The sequence below is a fragment of the Tachypleus tridentatus genome, chromosome 12 (assembly GCF_004210375.1).
Source record: "Tachypleus tridentatus isolate NWPU-2018 chromosome 12, ASM421037v1, whole genome shotgun sequence".
Classification (NCBI taxonomy): Eukaryota; Metazoa; Arthropoda; class Merostomata; order Xiphosura; family Limulidae; genus Tachypleus; species Tachypleus tridentatus.
The window spans coordinates 67,564,778-67,581,463 of NC_134836.1; the positions used below are offsets into that span (position 1 = coordinate 67,564,778).

At 34.4% G+C, this 16,686-nt stretch overlaps 1 protein-coding gene across 2 annotated transcripts in view; it reads left to right on the forward strand.

Moving 5' to 3' along the window:
* LOC143233468 (cholinesterase-like) overlaps positions 1–16,686 on the forward strand; it is an 82,747-nt gene that overhangs the window by 3,871 nt on the left and 62,190 nt on the right. For both annotated transcript variants that reach the window (XM_076469723.1, XM_076469724.1), the window contains exon 2: positions 11,464–11,610. In XM_076469723.1, the coding sequence (XP_076325838.1) occupies positions 11,464–11,610 (147 nt within the window). The remainder of the gene's footprint in view (positions 1–11,463; positions 11,611–16,686) is intronic.

Genomic DNA, 16,686 nt, shown 5'->3' on the forward strand with positions numbered 1-16,686 from the left:
TTTCCCTTCTCTTCCTAACTGGGATGTTTGGGAACAGTTGTTTCCTTTCAACGAGACTGAAATACTTCAGTAGTTATGTTTGTTGAGATTAGTGAGAATTTATGAAAGTGTATGAAAGGAATTGAGACCAGCGGACGAGATACGCTGTGAAGAATGTCGGAGCAGGCACGGTGAAGTTCTTCTTGTCCAGCGGTGGTGGAGTCCACGAGGTCCGCGAGATCCAGATAAGCTTTCGAAGTATTGAGTCTTTGATCGCGTGGACTTGAGGAAACTTATAAATTATTATTATTATTGTTGTTAACACCAATTATTAAGATAGATTTATCGAGAATGTTGATAAATTTTTGAATTTAGATATGGGGGAAAACCGAAGTGCCCGGAGAAAACCCCTTTCACAGGATAGTCGTCGAATAGGCTGTCTGTCCTGTGCGCTGGCTGTAAGGTAACACATGATGATTGTAACGTATTATAATTTATCTCGGACAAGTCACCGATTTATTATGTTTGTTTGTTTGTAATTTTGCGCAAAAGTACACGAGGACTCCTTATTGTTGAAATTTATCAATAACAAGTGACAAACACCTATTGTAAAAAAAAATCTGGCCTGTATAAAATCCGATATTGGTTAGCCAGCCAGGATTATACAGTGATAAATGACAATAAAATAAGACGTGAATAGCAGCAGAAGTAGGACTATATGTGAAAATTGTATTACATAACATGTTGTTTAATTTGAAACAGCTAAAAATTTTAATTTAAATTTAAAAATTAATTGAATGTCTATATATATATCAAATTTATATTTGCCAACAAGGTTGATACACACAATTTTCCTTCTTAGCACAAACATATTTTAATATACAAACAACGATACAGTTTATAATAACGATTATTACAAATAGTTATTACAAATTAACAATCAATACTATGTCTTCTATCTGGTCTGAAACTGAATATTTTATCGACGTTTCACGACGAGCAAATTAATTCTGTGTTGATGCACAGGTACGTTTCACTTGACTGGAAGCGAACTAGCTTTATTCTTGGCTGGTCTCACATGGCTTAAAAGCTGACTTTTCACAGAGGAAGATATCTAATATCCTCATAGAAATACTAAGGTCCGAACTCAGTTCTTTGAAGTTGAACAGTTTGTAATTTTCGAAATATATATACGTTCCTGGTCAAATATTTGTAGTTTTATTATTAATAAAAATTTATCAAAATTATAGCTTACGTGGTTTATAGTATACTAACCATTGCAAACCAATAATAATAAACGACGTGTTGCTTTATAAACGCTATAGTGAGATTCTTACATTTGAGAATCTTCCACAAATTTAGAGAACATGCGGGAATTTTGCAACGCATATTTTACACTATTAGTTACATGCATTTCAAAATATATATACAAATAAAACAAACACTGATATTGAAATAAAAACATAATAATAAATCCATGCAACCTCCCTTCTTAGAGAAAAAATTGGCATTAGACAATTTTAAAAAAGATACTTTACATATATACATATATACACACATATTGACCACAATACATTGAATATTATACTCTGTCAAATAATTATACAACTTCAGTAATCATGGCAATATATAACACAATCAATACAAATATTCTTATGATCATAAAACTCAACAGCACCCAAAAGTACTTAAACACAAATGTTATCTTTCTGGCAAAACACAACGAATATTCACGAGACTAGGGGGAAGGTCTTTGTTTGTTTGTTTGTTTTTTTTTTTTTAATTTCGCACAAAGCTACTCGAGGGCTATCTGTGCTAGTCGTCCCTAATTTAGCAGTGTAAGACTAGAGGGAAGGCAGCTAGTCATCACCACCCACCGCCAACTCTTGGGCTACTCTCTTACCAACGAATAGTGGGATTGACCGTAACATTATAACCCTGCCACGGCTGAAAGTGTCAGCATGTTTTGTGTGACCGGGATTCGAACCCGCTTCCCTCATATTACGAGTAGAATGCCTTAACCAACTGGCCATGCCATGCTATTTAGTATGTTACACAAGTTACGTTTTACAATTTTAAATAGCCGAAAGTTTTAATTTTAATTTAGAAATTAGTTAAATGCTAATATGTATCACATTTGTTATATTTGTCAACAAGATTGATAAACATAATTTTATTTCTTAAGATAAATATATATTAATGTACAAATAACAATACAACTTGTAATAATGTTGTCACAAATAAATATTTATATAGAAAAACTCACAAACAATATTCAGTTTTCTATTTGGTCTGGAATTGAATATTTTTTCAACGGTCCAGGTCCACGAGGCGCAAATTACTTTTATATTTTCTAAAAGCAGATACACTTCACTTAAGGGGAATGCTTGTTTGTTTGTTTTTTTGCACAAAGCTACTCGAGGGCTATCTGTGCTAACCGTCCCTAATTTAGCAGTGTAAGACTAGAGAGAAGGCAGCTAGTCATCACCACCCACCGCCAACTCTTGGGCTACTCTTTTACCAACGAATAGTGGGATTGACTGTAACATTATACACCCCCACGGCTGGGAGGACGAGCATGTTTAGCGCGACGCGGGCGCGAACCCGCAACCCTCGGATAACGAGTCGCACGCCTTACGCGCTTGGCCATGCCAGGCCTTTAAGGGGAATGCTAACTAGCTCTATTCTTCAGACATGAGTTTTTGTTCGTTTGTTTTGTTTCGTATCACCACTAACTTCCAAAGTTAATTCTCCGAAGTTAAAGAGTTCGTAATATAAACATTCTTGGTCAAATATCTGTAATTTTCCTATTAATAAGCATTAATTACAATTATAGTGTCCAAGGCTTAGGGTTTATTGATTGTTGCTGACAAATAATATTCTATTGCTTTCTCTTGGCGCTTCATTTTATAAGCGGCCCAGCATGGCCAAGCGTGTTAAGGCGTGCGACTCGTAATCTGAGGGTCGCGGGTTCGCATCCCCGTCGCACCAAACATGCTCGCCTTACCAGCCGTGGGGGCGTTATAATGTTACGGTCAATCCCACTATTCGTTGGTAAAAGAGTTGGCGGTGGGTGGTGATGACTAGCTGCCTTCCCTCTAGTCTTACACTGCTAAATTAGAGACGGCTAGCACAGATAGCCCTCCAGTAGCTTTGTGCGAAATTTAAAAAAAACAACAAAAAATCATTTTATAAACATTAGGCGAAATCCTCGAAAGTTTAGTTGACAACAATGTAAAACATATATCGTTGGTTCTTAAGTTATGAGGAAAAAGTACTCACGACGCAGGGGTACGAACACTTTATGTCGTAACTGTATTTCTTCTAGCTTTAGTTTGATTTTCTTGAGAGTTTTCATATGCTTACGTAATATTCTATGTGTTTTTGTTGGATTAAGTACCACTCGCCATTTGTTAGACCATTTGAGAATTAGGTTTAGAGATTTTCGGAAGCGTGTCGTAGCTGTAACTGGTTTTCTAGATATGTTCAGACTGCTATGCCGTCGAACTGTTGAGAGTGGTATGTATATGTTAGTTCAGGGAAAAGAATATCATTGACAAATACGATGTACAGGAGAGGCAACATAACGGATTCTTGCGACATTCTGCAGTTATATTGAATATGTTTTATAGTATGTGGGGCTCCGTATTAATCTCGTTATCTGTTATCATCTTTCTAAATGACATCAACTTTCCCGTACTAACTCAAACTTTCACATTGCAATATCCAGATAACACGACCGTATGGAATACGTCACGTGACTCTCACCTAGATTACAAAAATAAGTGGTGTAACACCAAACACATGACACTTAAACCATTAAGATCACAAGTTACAGCATTCAGTAAAATACTGAAGAGAAACAGAAAAAAAAAGTAAATCATGCCAGCTTTCTGTCTATCATCAAGTTTTTGGGCATAACCTAATCCAACAGATTTACACTCTCACTTTCGTGAAACTTTGGGAAAAGCATGCCAAAGGTTAAATTATTTTATTATAATAGGTGGTTACGCCAAAGGTTGCGATGCCCAAACCCTCTTATTAATCTATAAAGTGAACATCAGATAGGTAACAAGAAATGGTAACGTCATTACATGTAACATGTTAACCTATATAAATATAGAGCACAACTGAATGTGATCAGAATTTCATATCGCCTCTCTGTTTATATACCAGAAACAAAATGAAAACACCTTGAGAAAGATGCATCATTCTCGATCCTTCTTATAAAAATAATTGAAAATTTCATAATTCCCTCTTAAGCAAAATCTTAGCTTAGCAGACACACCAGACACGTGAAACAAACACGATCCCCTACAACACAATAAGAAAAACTTGACAATATACATCAACTACCTTAAGCATCTACCTTTTCCGCAAACCCCATTTTCGAGCTTCCGACCCGGCATGGAAAAGGATTGGACAAGAACTTACTATTTAAATATCCATTTATTCTTAATAAGATAATTTTGTTCAACAATCCAAAGTAATTTTGTTGTTGTACTTCATTTTGATCAATTATTTGTCTGTTGGTAAAAAATGTAATCTTGATATACGTTCACATGTTGTTTATCAAGCTATGTACATTGATATGAATTATCTGAAATATATAAATTGTTCGAAGTACAGTAAAATAAAAGTTATAGCCTTGGTTCTCTGTGTAATTAGTGCGAGGACCTTCGATCACCCTACGTCTTTTCTTCGTAATTGAGTTGTGGTGTGCCAGACGGGAAGTTATAAGTAAATAACCAATAATAACTTTATTCTATTTATTCTCCAGGACTTTTCTGGATAGCTTGAAACGGCAGTGAAAGAATTAGAGATTATTTTCCAATCATCATTATTGATTAAAACAACATTCACGTAAGAGTAAAAATAAGTATAATCACGAGCGAGACGAAACTAAATCTTAAATTTCTGACCACTTCTGGTTCCACTCCAAAGTAAACCACGAATACAGACCAGTTTCTCTGTGCAGCAAGGATAGTTTTGCTATTTCTAAGGTATTGGTGTTACCAAAACTACCTTCAGCGAGAAGCACCATTTTACTTATGACAAAAATAAATGATTAAAGTAAAACATACACGTACTTGCTTTTTATTGTGCCCTGTTTTGTCAACAAATGCAGTGACTTTTGAAATACCATATCTATAATTCACAGCATGCAATCTTTCACAATTTTTCACTTGTCAACTATAAATAAATGAATAATTGAATACGTCTATTATGAAGTTATATAATTTATATGAAACTATTTATTCATGTTTTAAAAAGACAAATTCGCTCGCACGAGATGAAAAACAAAAAAGTAAAGTAACGCGTTCGGATTACAAGAATAGTTTCGAACCTGCCTTGCTCTGTGTATAAATTAAACTGTAGTTTTTAGGATGATACACTCTAGGTTGCATCCAAAGCAAATGTTTCTAAACATGGTTTTCTCCCGCTGCATTATTTAGCTTTGTGTGAAAATCAGCCTCTTCTGAAAAAGTTGACAGTTACACACCAAATATATTTTAACATTGACCTGAAGATGGCCTAAGAAGGTCGAAACGTTGTTCTCTGCTTTATTACTAAAAGTGTTAATACCCATACCAGCCATCCTGCGATACATTTTTACACATCTTTAGGTCTGTTATTGAGCACAAAGCCCTACACAAAGAGCTATCTGTGCTCTGCCCACCGCGGGTATCGAAACCCGGTCTCCAGTGGTATAAACCTACAGACATTCCTCTGGGCCACTAGGGGGAGGAACAGCTTCTCCAGGAGTATTTACCTGAATACAAACCCAAACTGACAGTACAAATCTTTGGAGTTCTTTTGGTTAATATATAAAAAGATACAAGTGTTCTTCTTATCCACCAAACTGCACAAGAGAGAATATCATCTCCTGATAAACAATTACAAACTTTCTGCAGGTGAGTAAATAGTGCACTGCTCGTCAGTTCTTACTGTTCCCCGCTGGTACAACAGTAAGTCTATGGAGTTACAGTTATAAAATCAGCGTTCGTTTCTGCCGTAGACTCAGCTTATAACCACATGTAGCTTTGCTATAAGAAAATACACATTTCGTTCTTTTAATACTTGTTTTCATGGTATTTGTAAGTTTTAATGGTTTGTTTTATAGATTTTATTTTTCATATAAAACTGTCATTAACTCACTTTATTGAAACATAACCAGTTATTCTAAACGTACCTCAGCATTACTAAGATTTGTGATACTACTTTGCATAACGTAATAAATCGGAGACTCGTTCGATATAGATTATAATGCGTAATGTAATAAATTACGAAACTATAATAACTGAATCAGGGGCAAAATTCAACCTAAATTAAAATACAAATAATTATATTTATCAGTGCCAACAAGATTTAATCACTTCTGATCATCAGGATATTATTAAAACACCATTCCTCAAACAAGTAGAAAGATATAACAAAATTTAATTACTAGGAATTGCCAAAATTTTAAAATTAAAATTTAAGAAACCAATGAAAAAAAATGAACTAAAAGTGTGTTGTTGAAATATTAGTTGATAATGGTTTGTTGTCTGAGGAAGCATAAGGGGAATACTCTATTGTCTCCACTAGCCAATTGGAGTTGAGTGATAAAGATATGTTAGAAATTCAGCTAAAACTTAAACAAATCGAGCTTGAAAAATCTCATATTGAAGCTTAAAGAGGAAGTAAATGTCTCGAGACCGAACAAACCCGAACAAGCCCAAAATGAGTAAGTTTGTATCAACTCCGAGAAAGAGAAAGAGCAAGCTCGTATCTAAGCTGAAAGAGGAAGTAAATGTCTCAAGGCCGAAGACGTCCGTATCGAAGCCGAAGAAGAGAAGGAAGAAGCTCACATCGAAGCCAACAAATTAGGCTAGAAGAAATGAAAAATTAGACTCAACTCCGATCAACCAGGGCCAAATGACAATTTTGAACTCAATCGATATTTTAAAATACCATCATTTAATGCGAATGAGATTGATAAATATTTCCAAGATTTTGAAAAGGTTGCCCACACCATGGAATGGCCCACTGTAAAATGATTATTATTATTACAAAGTGCTTTAATTGATAAAGCACAAGAAGCTTATGCCACTCTCTCTCTAGAATATTGTATAGATTAACATAAAGTTAAAACAGCTATTCTCAAAGCATACGAGTTAGTATCAGAGGCTTATCACCAAAAAATTAAGTATTCGCAAGCAAGAAAACCAAACTTGTGTGGAGTCTGTTCTTTCCAATGATTTCATTTTAACACATAAAACCAATTTTTCATTTTTCAGAAGAACTTCCTGCCATCTCAGCAAAAACCTCTATCTGTTAAATCCAATAAAGTTGAGGATTCTACTGAAAATTCACATTCTCTAGTTCGAAAACTTCTTACAGACAGGACAAAACTTCACCAAGGTTTGTCTGTCATTTTTTAAAAAAACAACAACAAAAACTGGTCGTGTTGAGTCTGATTGTGTTTGAAAAAGAAAAGGAGGCAACACTAAATTGGTTCATGTACACATATGGATGTAGCTTCACCAGACCACTCGATGTTGTTTATTTGACCACTAATAAAAATGCTATGTAATTAGAGAGGAATTTAGACCTTTTGTGTTTGTTGCTTCTGTGTTTTTTGACAAATGACATTGCTAAATCCATACCCATGTGTATTCTACGTGATACTGTGGCGACTCATTCATTGTTCTTTGAAAGAATGCTGCCATTAAAATCCAGTTCTGTCACCGATAAGTCTATTATTGCTCAGGGTGTTGAGGATGGCCTTGTTAATGTTTCTCTTCGCAACCTTTATTTAGCATCAAACCGAGTTTTGGACCAGATATGGTTGAAGTAAGATCTACTCTGTCAATTAAGGGTGTATCATTATTCTTGGGAAACATTTTGGCTGGAGAAAAGTTGTTGTTGAACCAAAAATGGTTAGCAAGCCAATCACTGTTTCATATAAGGATGATGATGATGATGTTGCTGTTGAGGAGAATCCAGATTTGTTTCTCTCGTATGCTGTGACTCGAGCTCAAGCTAAACTAAAAACAAATGCCAGACATCTTTTTTTTAACCTGAAGATGATCAAGGAAGGTCGAAACGTTGTTCTCTCCTTATCAGTAAAAGTGTTAATACCCATTCCAGCCGTTCTGAGATATAAATGCCAGACATGTATTTAGAGAACGACATTATAGATTTATCTCAGACTTTTTGAGATCCAATGGAGATCTTATGAATACTTTTCCATACAATTCTTTGGTAGATAAAAATTAAGAATTTAGTTCACCTATTGAAGTTATGTTTACTAGAAGTAAAGTTATTGCCCAGGAAGAAACGGATCCCTTCACTATTTAAATATACACTCTCAAAATATGAAATGGAGAAAGTTAAAAATCATTACTATTTGAAAATGGTGTGCTTATGATAAAATGAAAACCATCGAATGTGCCAGCTTCAGAGGACTGGGCTTTTGTTTCTCAAACTGTTGTTCCAAAAGCTTATCATTCTGAAATATTGAAAATTGCCCATGAACTCCCCAAGGAAAGTCATTTAGGCGTCAAGAAGACATGACAAAATTATGAGAAATTTCATTTGGTCAAAAAAAATTAGGCAAGATGTTTCTCAGTTTTATAAAATTTGTCATATATGTCAGTTAATTGGAAAACCTAACCAGAAAATTCCTGCTTCTCCTTTGAAACCTATCCCAGCTTTCAAAGACCTTCCCGTCGCGCCAAACATGCTCACCTTTTCAGCCGTGGGGGCGTTATAAGTAACGGTCAATCCCACTATTCGTTGGTAAGAGAGTAGCCCAAGAGTTGGCGGTGGGTGGTGATGACTAGCTGCCTTCCCTCTAGTCTTACACTGCTAAATTAGGGACGACTAGCACAGATAGCCCTCGAGTAGCTTTGTGCGAAATTCAAAAAACAAACAAACAAACAAAGACCTTCCCCCTAGTCTCGTGAATATTCGTTGTGTTTTGCCAGAAAGATAACATTTGTGTTTAAGTACTTTTGGGTGCTGTTGAGTTTTATGATCATAAGAATATTTGTATTGATTGTGTTATATATTGCCATGATTACTGAAGTTGTATAATTATTTGACAGAGTATAATATTCAATGTATTGTTGTCAATATGTGTGTATATATGTATATATGTAAAGTATCTTTTTTTAAAATTGTCTAATGCCAATTTTCTCTCTAAGAAGGGAGGTTGCATGGATTTATTATTATGTTTTTATTTCAATATCAGTGTTTGTTTTATTTGTATATATATTTTGAAATGCATGTAACTAATAGTGTAAAATATGCGTTGCAAAATTCCCGCATGTTCTCTAAATTTGTGGAAGATTCTCAAATGTAAGAATCTCACTATAGCGTTTATAAACCAACACACCGTTTATTACACCGTTTAGCGCGTAAGGCGTGCGACTCGTAATCCGAGGGTCGCGGGTTTATTATTGGTATAATTGCAAGTAGCCCAAGAGTTGGCGGTGGGTGGTGATGGCCTTCCCTCTAGTATTCTATGCGAAATTCCAAAACAAACCAAACAAGTATTCTATAAACCACGTAAGCTATAATTTTGATAAATTTTTATTAATCATAAAACTACAAATATTTGACCAGGAACGTATATATATTTCGAAAATTACAAACTGTTCAACTTCAAAGAATTGATTTTGGACCTTAGTATTTCTATGAGGATATTAGATATCTTCCTCTGTGAAAAGTCAGCTTTTAAGCCATGTGAGACCAGCCAAGAATAAAGCTAGTTCGCTTCCAGTCAAGTGAAACGTACCTGTGCATCAACACAGAATTAATTTGCTCGTCGTGAAACGTCGATAAAATATCCAGTTTCAGACCAGATAGAAGACATAGTATTGATTGTTAATTTGTAATAACTGTTTGTAATAATCGTTATTATAAATTGTATCGTTGTTTGTATATTAAAATATGTTTGTGCTAAGAAGGAAAATTGTGTGTATCAACCTTGTTGGCAAATATAAATTTGATATATATATAGACATTCAATTAATTTTTAAATTAAAATTAAAATTTTTAGCTGTTTCAAATTGAACAACATGTTATCTAATACAATTTTCACATATAGTCCTACTTCTGCTGTTATTCACGTCTTATTTTATTGTCATTTATCACTGTATAATCCTGGCTGGCTAACCAATATCGGATTTTATACAGGCCAGATTTTTTTTACAATAGGTGTTTGTCACTTGTTATTGATAAATTTCAACAATAAGGAGATAGCACATAATCCTCTTGTTTTAAAATAATATATTCAAAACATGTCAATTGTGTGTACAAACAATTTTCTAAACTATTGATTACCGCAGTTGTATCCAGAACTTTAAATAATTATCTATTTTTCTTCAGTGTTTTCAGAGGCGGGTTTAATTACTTTAGAACACCCTTTAACAAGACAAGTTATTTTCGTTTGTCTCTGTTATTACAATACCAACTGGGAACTTGCTTTATAAATTGTTCATTACAACTAAACTCACATACACTTTACTTTTGCTTTCACTTTCAGTAATTTACTTGTGCTAACTTGGTCGCCTATGAATATTTTCCGGTTGAGGCCTAGAACTTTCTACAAACTGCAAGGCCTTATGAGGCAACAACACTCATTTAAAGCAATGAGAAAAATTTAGAAGTTCAAGTAACATGATCTCAATTCACAAAAATTGAACTATGCCACAAATGATTTGTAAACAATTATGTAATCAAACTAGCAATAACTATCGTTTCTAAAAATAACCTACTTTAATGCTTACATAATCTGAAGTAAATAATACTCTCATGTCAAACACCTGCCATATAAACATTAACTTACATTTACGGCCTGGCTTCAGCTATATAGGTATGCATGTAGTAAATTGTAAAGCTCCATATAAACCATAGATTACATTAATACGATTTTATTTGTTAGGTACTTAAAAAAAAACTACCCTAAACAACATGTAATGACACATTTTGTAACAATGCTCAAATTTTATTACAACATTCACAGCTATTTTTACTGCAAGCTGACAGAAATATATTAAACAATAATAAAGAAGAACAAATTGGCGATCCCTATCACGAACCACTATCGTGGTTCATAATTAGCTTGTACAAAATATTCAGTACTGGGTGTTATTAATATAAAAGCCAAAGGTATTGTTGCCAGACGTAATATATAAAATAATTTACAAATTGTACACCGCAAACATTTATATATGTATGTATATATACACACATTAAATTTTTAGAAATATATTTTTCTTATATGTGTGTTTACTTGGGCTTTGTCAGAAAGTAAAAACGTCTTCAAATGTAATACCATCAGAATGATATTTAAATGTGATTTACCTTTACTGACAGTTGTGATATACGCACACTGCACCCTAAAATCAAAGCCGAGTTGAAAAGATACAATTTTACATATCTGTTTATCTATATAGTTTTTAAGATGTCTAACAAGTATGAATTTTACTTTAGGAACCTCGGCCTCCATTTAATACAAGACTAATTCAAGCAACAAAATATAAACCATCTTGTCCACAGCATGTTGAGTACTATGGCATTGACAAGGGCATCGACCTTGTGGAAGAGGATTGTCTCTATCTCAATGTCTTCTCCCCTTATGTAAGTAAACATTTCAAATAAGAGCGAAGACTTGGTGTAGTATCAACAGTTGTTTTTTTTTTTATGATGATTCTGCATATATATATCAATTACTCATTTAACTGTTGTAACCTGAGTTCAGACTTGTACTTACGGGTCTTTTTTGTTTTTTTTGCTGTCGATGTCAAGATGAGTTCAGACTTATTTTTAAAAATTACATAAGAGTACTTAGATATTTATTTATTTTAAATTTATAATATTATTTGAATGAAACCTAATGACATAACTTTTTATGTAATTATCTGTCTCAGTCAGTAAGATCTAAGGCTGTGAATCTACGATAATAACTTGTAATGAATAAAATAATTTATGGCTGTATAATTATGAATTACCACATGAGAGTAAGATAAAGTTCGTGTAATACAGCATTAGTTATTACTCCTGTCAACCATTGCAAGTCGTGGTAATGAAGCTATGGCATTTTCTCCCTGTCAACTTATGCACATATGGTTATACAAATTATTATTATTAATTCTGGCAACTTGCAAAATACATATAATTGGTTAACTCTATGTATGTTTTATGTGCTTTAGAAAAATCAACACGTGAGAAGTTTGTTTGTTGTTACGCACAAAATTATACAGTGAATTATCTGTGTTATACCAACCACGAGTATCGAAGCCTAGTTTTAGCATTTTGAGCCTGTTGAGTCACTAGTAAGCCTAAAGTGAGAAATGTGTAGCGAAGAAGGATAACGCGTTTTTATGTGCTTTTCCAGAAAGAGAAGGGAGTTGACTAAAAATGATTCTATGAAATGAAACAAAATGTTGACGTGATTCTCAAAAAGTTCCAGAAAAATTTAATTTTGAATCTGTATTTTCGGAAGAGACATTAGATGAAAACAGTAAGCTGGATGCAAAGTACAGGTCTTCCTCCTCTCTTCTATGTGTTTTCTTCCCTGTTAAAGTACCGAAAAGGAGCTGTCTCTGTAATGAGGCACAGTGAATGTTTTAAAGAATTTCAAGTGATTTCAGTTAATGTCACTACTTACAGTGCTTCTGTTTCATTCTGTTCCTCATAACTCTGTTCTGTTGCTCTTTGTGACATAAAAAATTACTGGGTACCTATTAATGAAGTTAAGTATTACTACATCAAAACATGTGTACAGAAGTATATTATGTATTGTTTTTATAAAAGAACTAACTTTACTGAATAATATAATGTTTACAGAAAATTGTCATGATATTGTAGCCTCTCAGTTGGCTGAGTAAAATACTCTTTTCTAACAATCCAAGACTTAGGGAACAACAATTAAAAGGTCAAAAGGGTTCAAGTGTAGGGTGTAATATAGAATGAATGGTTGATGCTATACTCGGTTTTGAAGTTTGATAAAATCACAATAACTTTTATTTCTTCAGTTCGTGTACAATTAATACAAGATTAAAGGATATCGTATCATTATGGGCTTAGTTTTCCTTATATTACTTTAACCTGTTTTAATTCTACATATTTCTAGACATTTTACACCATAATCAAAATTTATTACTCATCATATCTATGACGATAATTCACCTCTGCTTACACAAATACTAGTTTACGAGATACACATGCTATTAGCCCTGAGATAACTACCACATAAATTCATGTGTTTAATGTGAACTCCACATGATTATGTCATTATGTAACAAATCCTATACCAACAGGAGAATGACATCACCTCCATGCACATTAACTCCCCCATGCATTTCCAACCATTATAATGTTATTCTTTGCCTCAGCATTGTATGATATAGATATGCTTAAGTTTTGTCTGGCTTCAGTTTGATGAGATTTGCATTTGTTAATGAAACTTTGTATTTTGGCTTTGTCTTCACAGCTTTACTTTGTAATTAAACTCTACAGTGATGGTAACTTCAACTTTGGCATGTGTGATTGATGATGTTACTTACACTTACTATTTCTTCTATGGTGTTAGATGGATAATTGACTTTACAGCCATTTTGCGTTGTTTTGTGGAATCTATTAAGCATGCTAGACCCTCTGTTCTTGTCCATTATTCTGATGCTTCTTCACCTCATTTTGAATTTGATCAGGTAGATGATTTTGATTAACTTGTGGATTTTATTGGGTACCTCCCTACTTGATTCTCCAGCCATTCAGGGCTTCATTTCTCACGCATGTTCCTTTCTTTCTCCTTTACCTGTGTTTTATGATTCTTTATGTTCTTTGCTCAAGATTACTTAGTCTTTCCTTCTTCACTTAACATTTTGGTTTACTTTGTCTCATTCCAAGAAAAAACTTTCTGTCACCCAATGTCATTTATTCCTTCCCTTTCTTGATTCTTAATATTTGAAATATCTATTTCCTGCTTGAGGAAGCAGATCACATCCCCTGTTTTACTTTCCACTCCTTAGTTTTCATGTCTTTGTCTTTTTCTCACTACCCTTTTTTCTCAGCTCTTTTTTTCTGCAATTTATTTCTGAGGACTTTCATTGTATTCCAGATGAATTTTCAGGAGAATATTTTTCTCTTCTTTTTACCACTATGATTTGTACCACTTCTTTTGTTCTGTCTTTTTGTTCTGCTTATTTGGTTTATTTGCTGCAGAGACATATTAGGAAGAAATACATTTTTTTCACTAATGTGTGCCTGCTTGCTTCATATATCCATGATCAGTGTCAGGCATCCTTTTTTTACTTTTGTCTTCAGCAGTTTTTCTGACTCTCTGAAAGTGGTGGACCAGCATCAGTTCTCATTATCTCCTGTCATTTCATTCCTTTCAGAACATCACCTTTCAACTTCTGTTCTTCTACTGGGTCAGACTGCCACTCATCTTGTTCTACCATCCAGACCTTCCTTCCCTCTCACTGCACGCTATTAGGTCCGCGAATATCTCATTGGTAACTATTTTGTTAGTTTGGGACCCGTTGGAGCTAATTTGTCTCAATTTTGATATCTGGTCACAATTTTCTACTGATAAAGGAGTTCTTCAAATCCTAATCATTGATGGTTTATCTCTTCACTTGTCATTTCCACCCATTCTTTTCCGTTTTTCCATTTAATTTTCTCTTCTCTCCATTTCTATCTATATTCACTCTTGAGAAGGCAATATTAGATATTTTGACCAAGCACATCATCAAGAGTGCACATGACTCTTTTCCAGATTTTTACTCTCATCTCTTTATGGTCCCCAGGAAGACTGGCATCTGGTAATCTACCTCTTTATCTATTTTCTGATCATTCCACATTTATATATGAAGAAGTTGTTTTCTCTTCAGTGGTCCTTTTCATGTGGACTGAAGAGGAATAAGATTAATGTTTAAAATGCTTTCTTTCACATTCTGATTATTCTATTCTATGGATGTTTCCTATGATTCATCCACCAAAATCTTGTTTTCCAGCTCTGTGCTCTTCCTTTCAGCATAACGTTTGATCCTTATGTCTTAAATCAAGTAATGAAAACCTTTTATCATCACTTTCATGGCCTGGGACTGAGAATTCACTTCATTGTAAATGATTGGCTCCTCTCAGTCTATTCCTAGAAGGTTTCTTCTTCCACTGATTTTCTTGTATGGAGGCTACTCAATTAGGGTGACTTGTCAAGATACCATAATCCTTTCTAAACCCACTCAGAATTTGGTATTTTGAGGCATCTTCTTCATCTTCCTTTCAGCCATGCTCAGACTTCTCCTTCTTTACCTGTGTGATTTGGAGTGTCTAGTAACTAAATTTCATGCTTTTCTCATAATGCATGGCAGTTTCATTTGCTTTTGTGGTATTTGGTTCCCTTAAATCCATTATTTTTTGTGGTACACACACATGTACCTTTTGTGGTAGACCATGTGGTACCAAAGAATTATTTCTTGGGATCCACTGACCTTAGTTATGAATATCCATCCACTCTCTTGAGAAATTTCATGGGGGCTGGGCCATATTAATACTACCTCTGTCATTCCCTTATCATTTCCAAAGTGAATCCCTATCTGTTCATCGATGTTTCTCTCTAAGGTTAGAATGCTTCTTGAAACAATGAAATAATTTCAGGCATTTGGACACAGCACGAGTTTTCATTCCATATCAACATACTCAAATTCCTTTCTGTTTCACAGGAATATTATTTTTTGTCCCAACTGGAAGATTACTTGGTCATGATCCATTTCAGCAATTCCATAGTAATTTCTTACATCAACCATCAAGTGCCTATTCCGAGACCTATTGCTTTTGGGTTTCTTTTGTTGATTGCCATGTGCCAATAGCTATGGATGTGATGGCAGACTGACTTGTTTGGCTGGATCTGTCATCTCTACAGAATGGTATTTACACTTTCAGCTCTTTCATTAAGTTTGTTCTTGGTTGGGCATATTTTTAATATATGCCTTTCTCATCCATATCAACTTTAAGCTTTCTTTCTTCTGGTCTTCAGTTCCTAGTACTTCAGCTCTGTCATATTTTTCATCTATATGCTTATCTTTCTCTTTGTTTTCTCCCTTGAGCCTTTATCTTGATTCATTATACTCCTTGGATCCTACTGGTGGTGCATCTTTGTCTAACTCTGCCCTAGTTTTCTTTGCTTCTTTATTTAGCATCAGACTACCTTCCTAAGTAGCATGACTATTATCATTAGTCCATCTACCACTCTTCCTCTGTGAACCATCTTTTTGCCTTTTGTTTGTTTGACCAGGGCTTTCCAGTCTCCAACATTACTAATTATTAGAGGGAGTTGTCTACTACATTTCACTTTCACTGGTACCACAGTGTGCTTTATTCCTCTGTAAGCTTCACTGTTTTATTTTGCTTCCTTCTTCTCTGATCCAACTCCCATATCACACTGGGATCTTAATGTAATTTTCCATATTATCACATGTGGCCTGTTAGAACTATCAGCTTCTTGCTCTTTACATTGCCTTTCTCTCACAACTTGTTTCCTTCTTCTTCTTACCTGTAGTGGCTATTGTTTGAAGATCTATGCTATTGATTCTTCTAATACTCTCCTTCACTGTACTTATATTCTTCTATGTCCAGACCATTTTTTTCCTTGCCAAGACCTCTGCCACACAGGAAGGTAACCACATTTTCTCTTCTATTCCTCACCCCTAT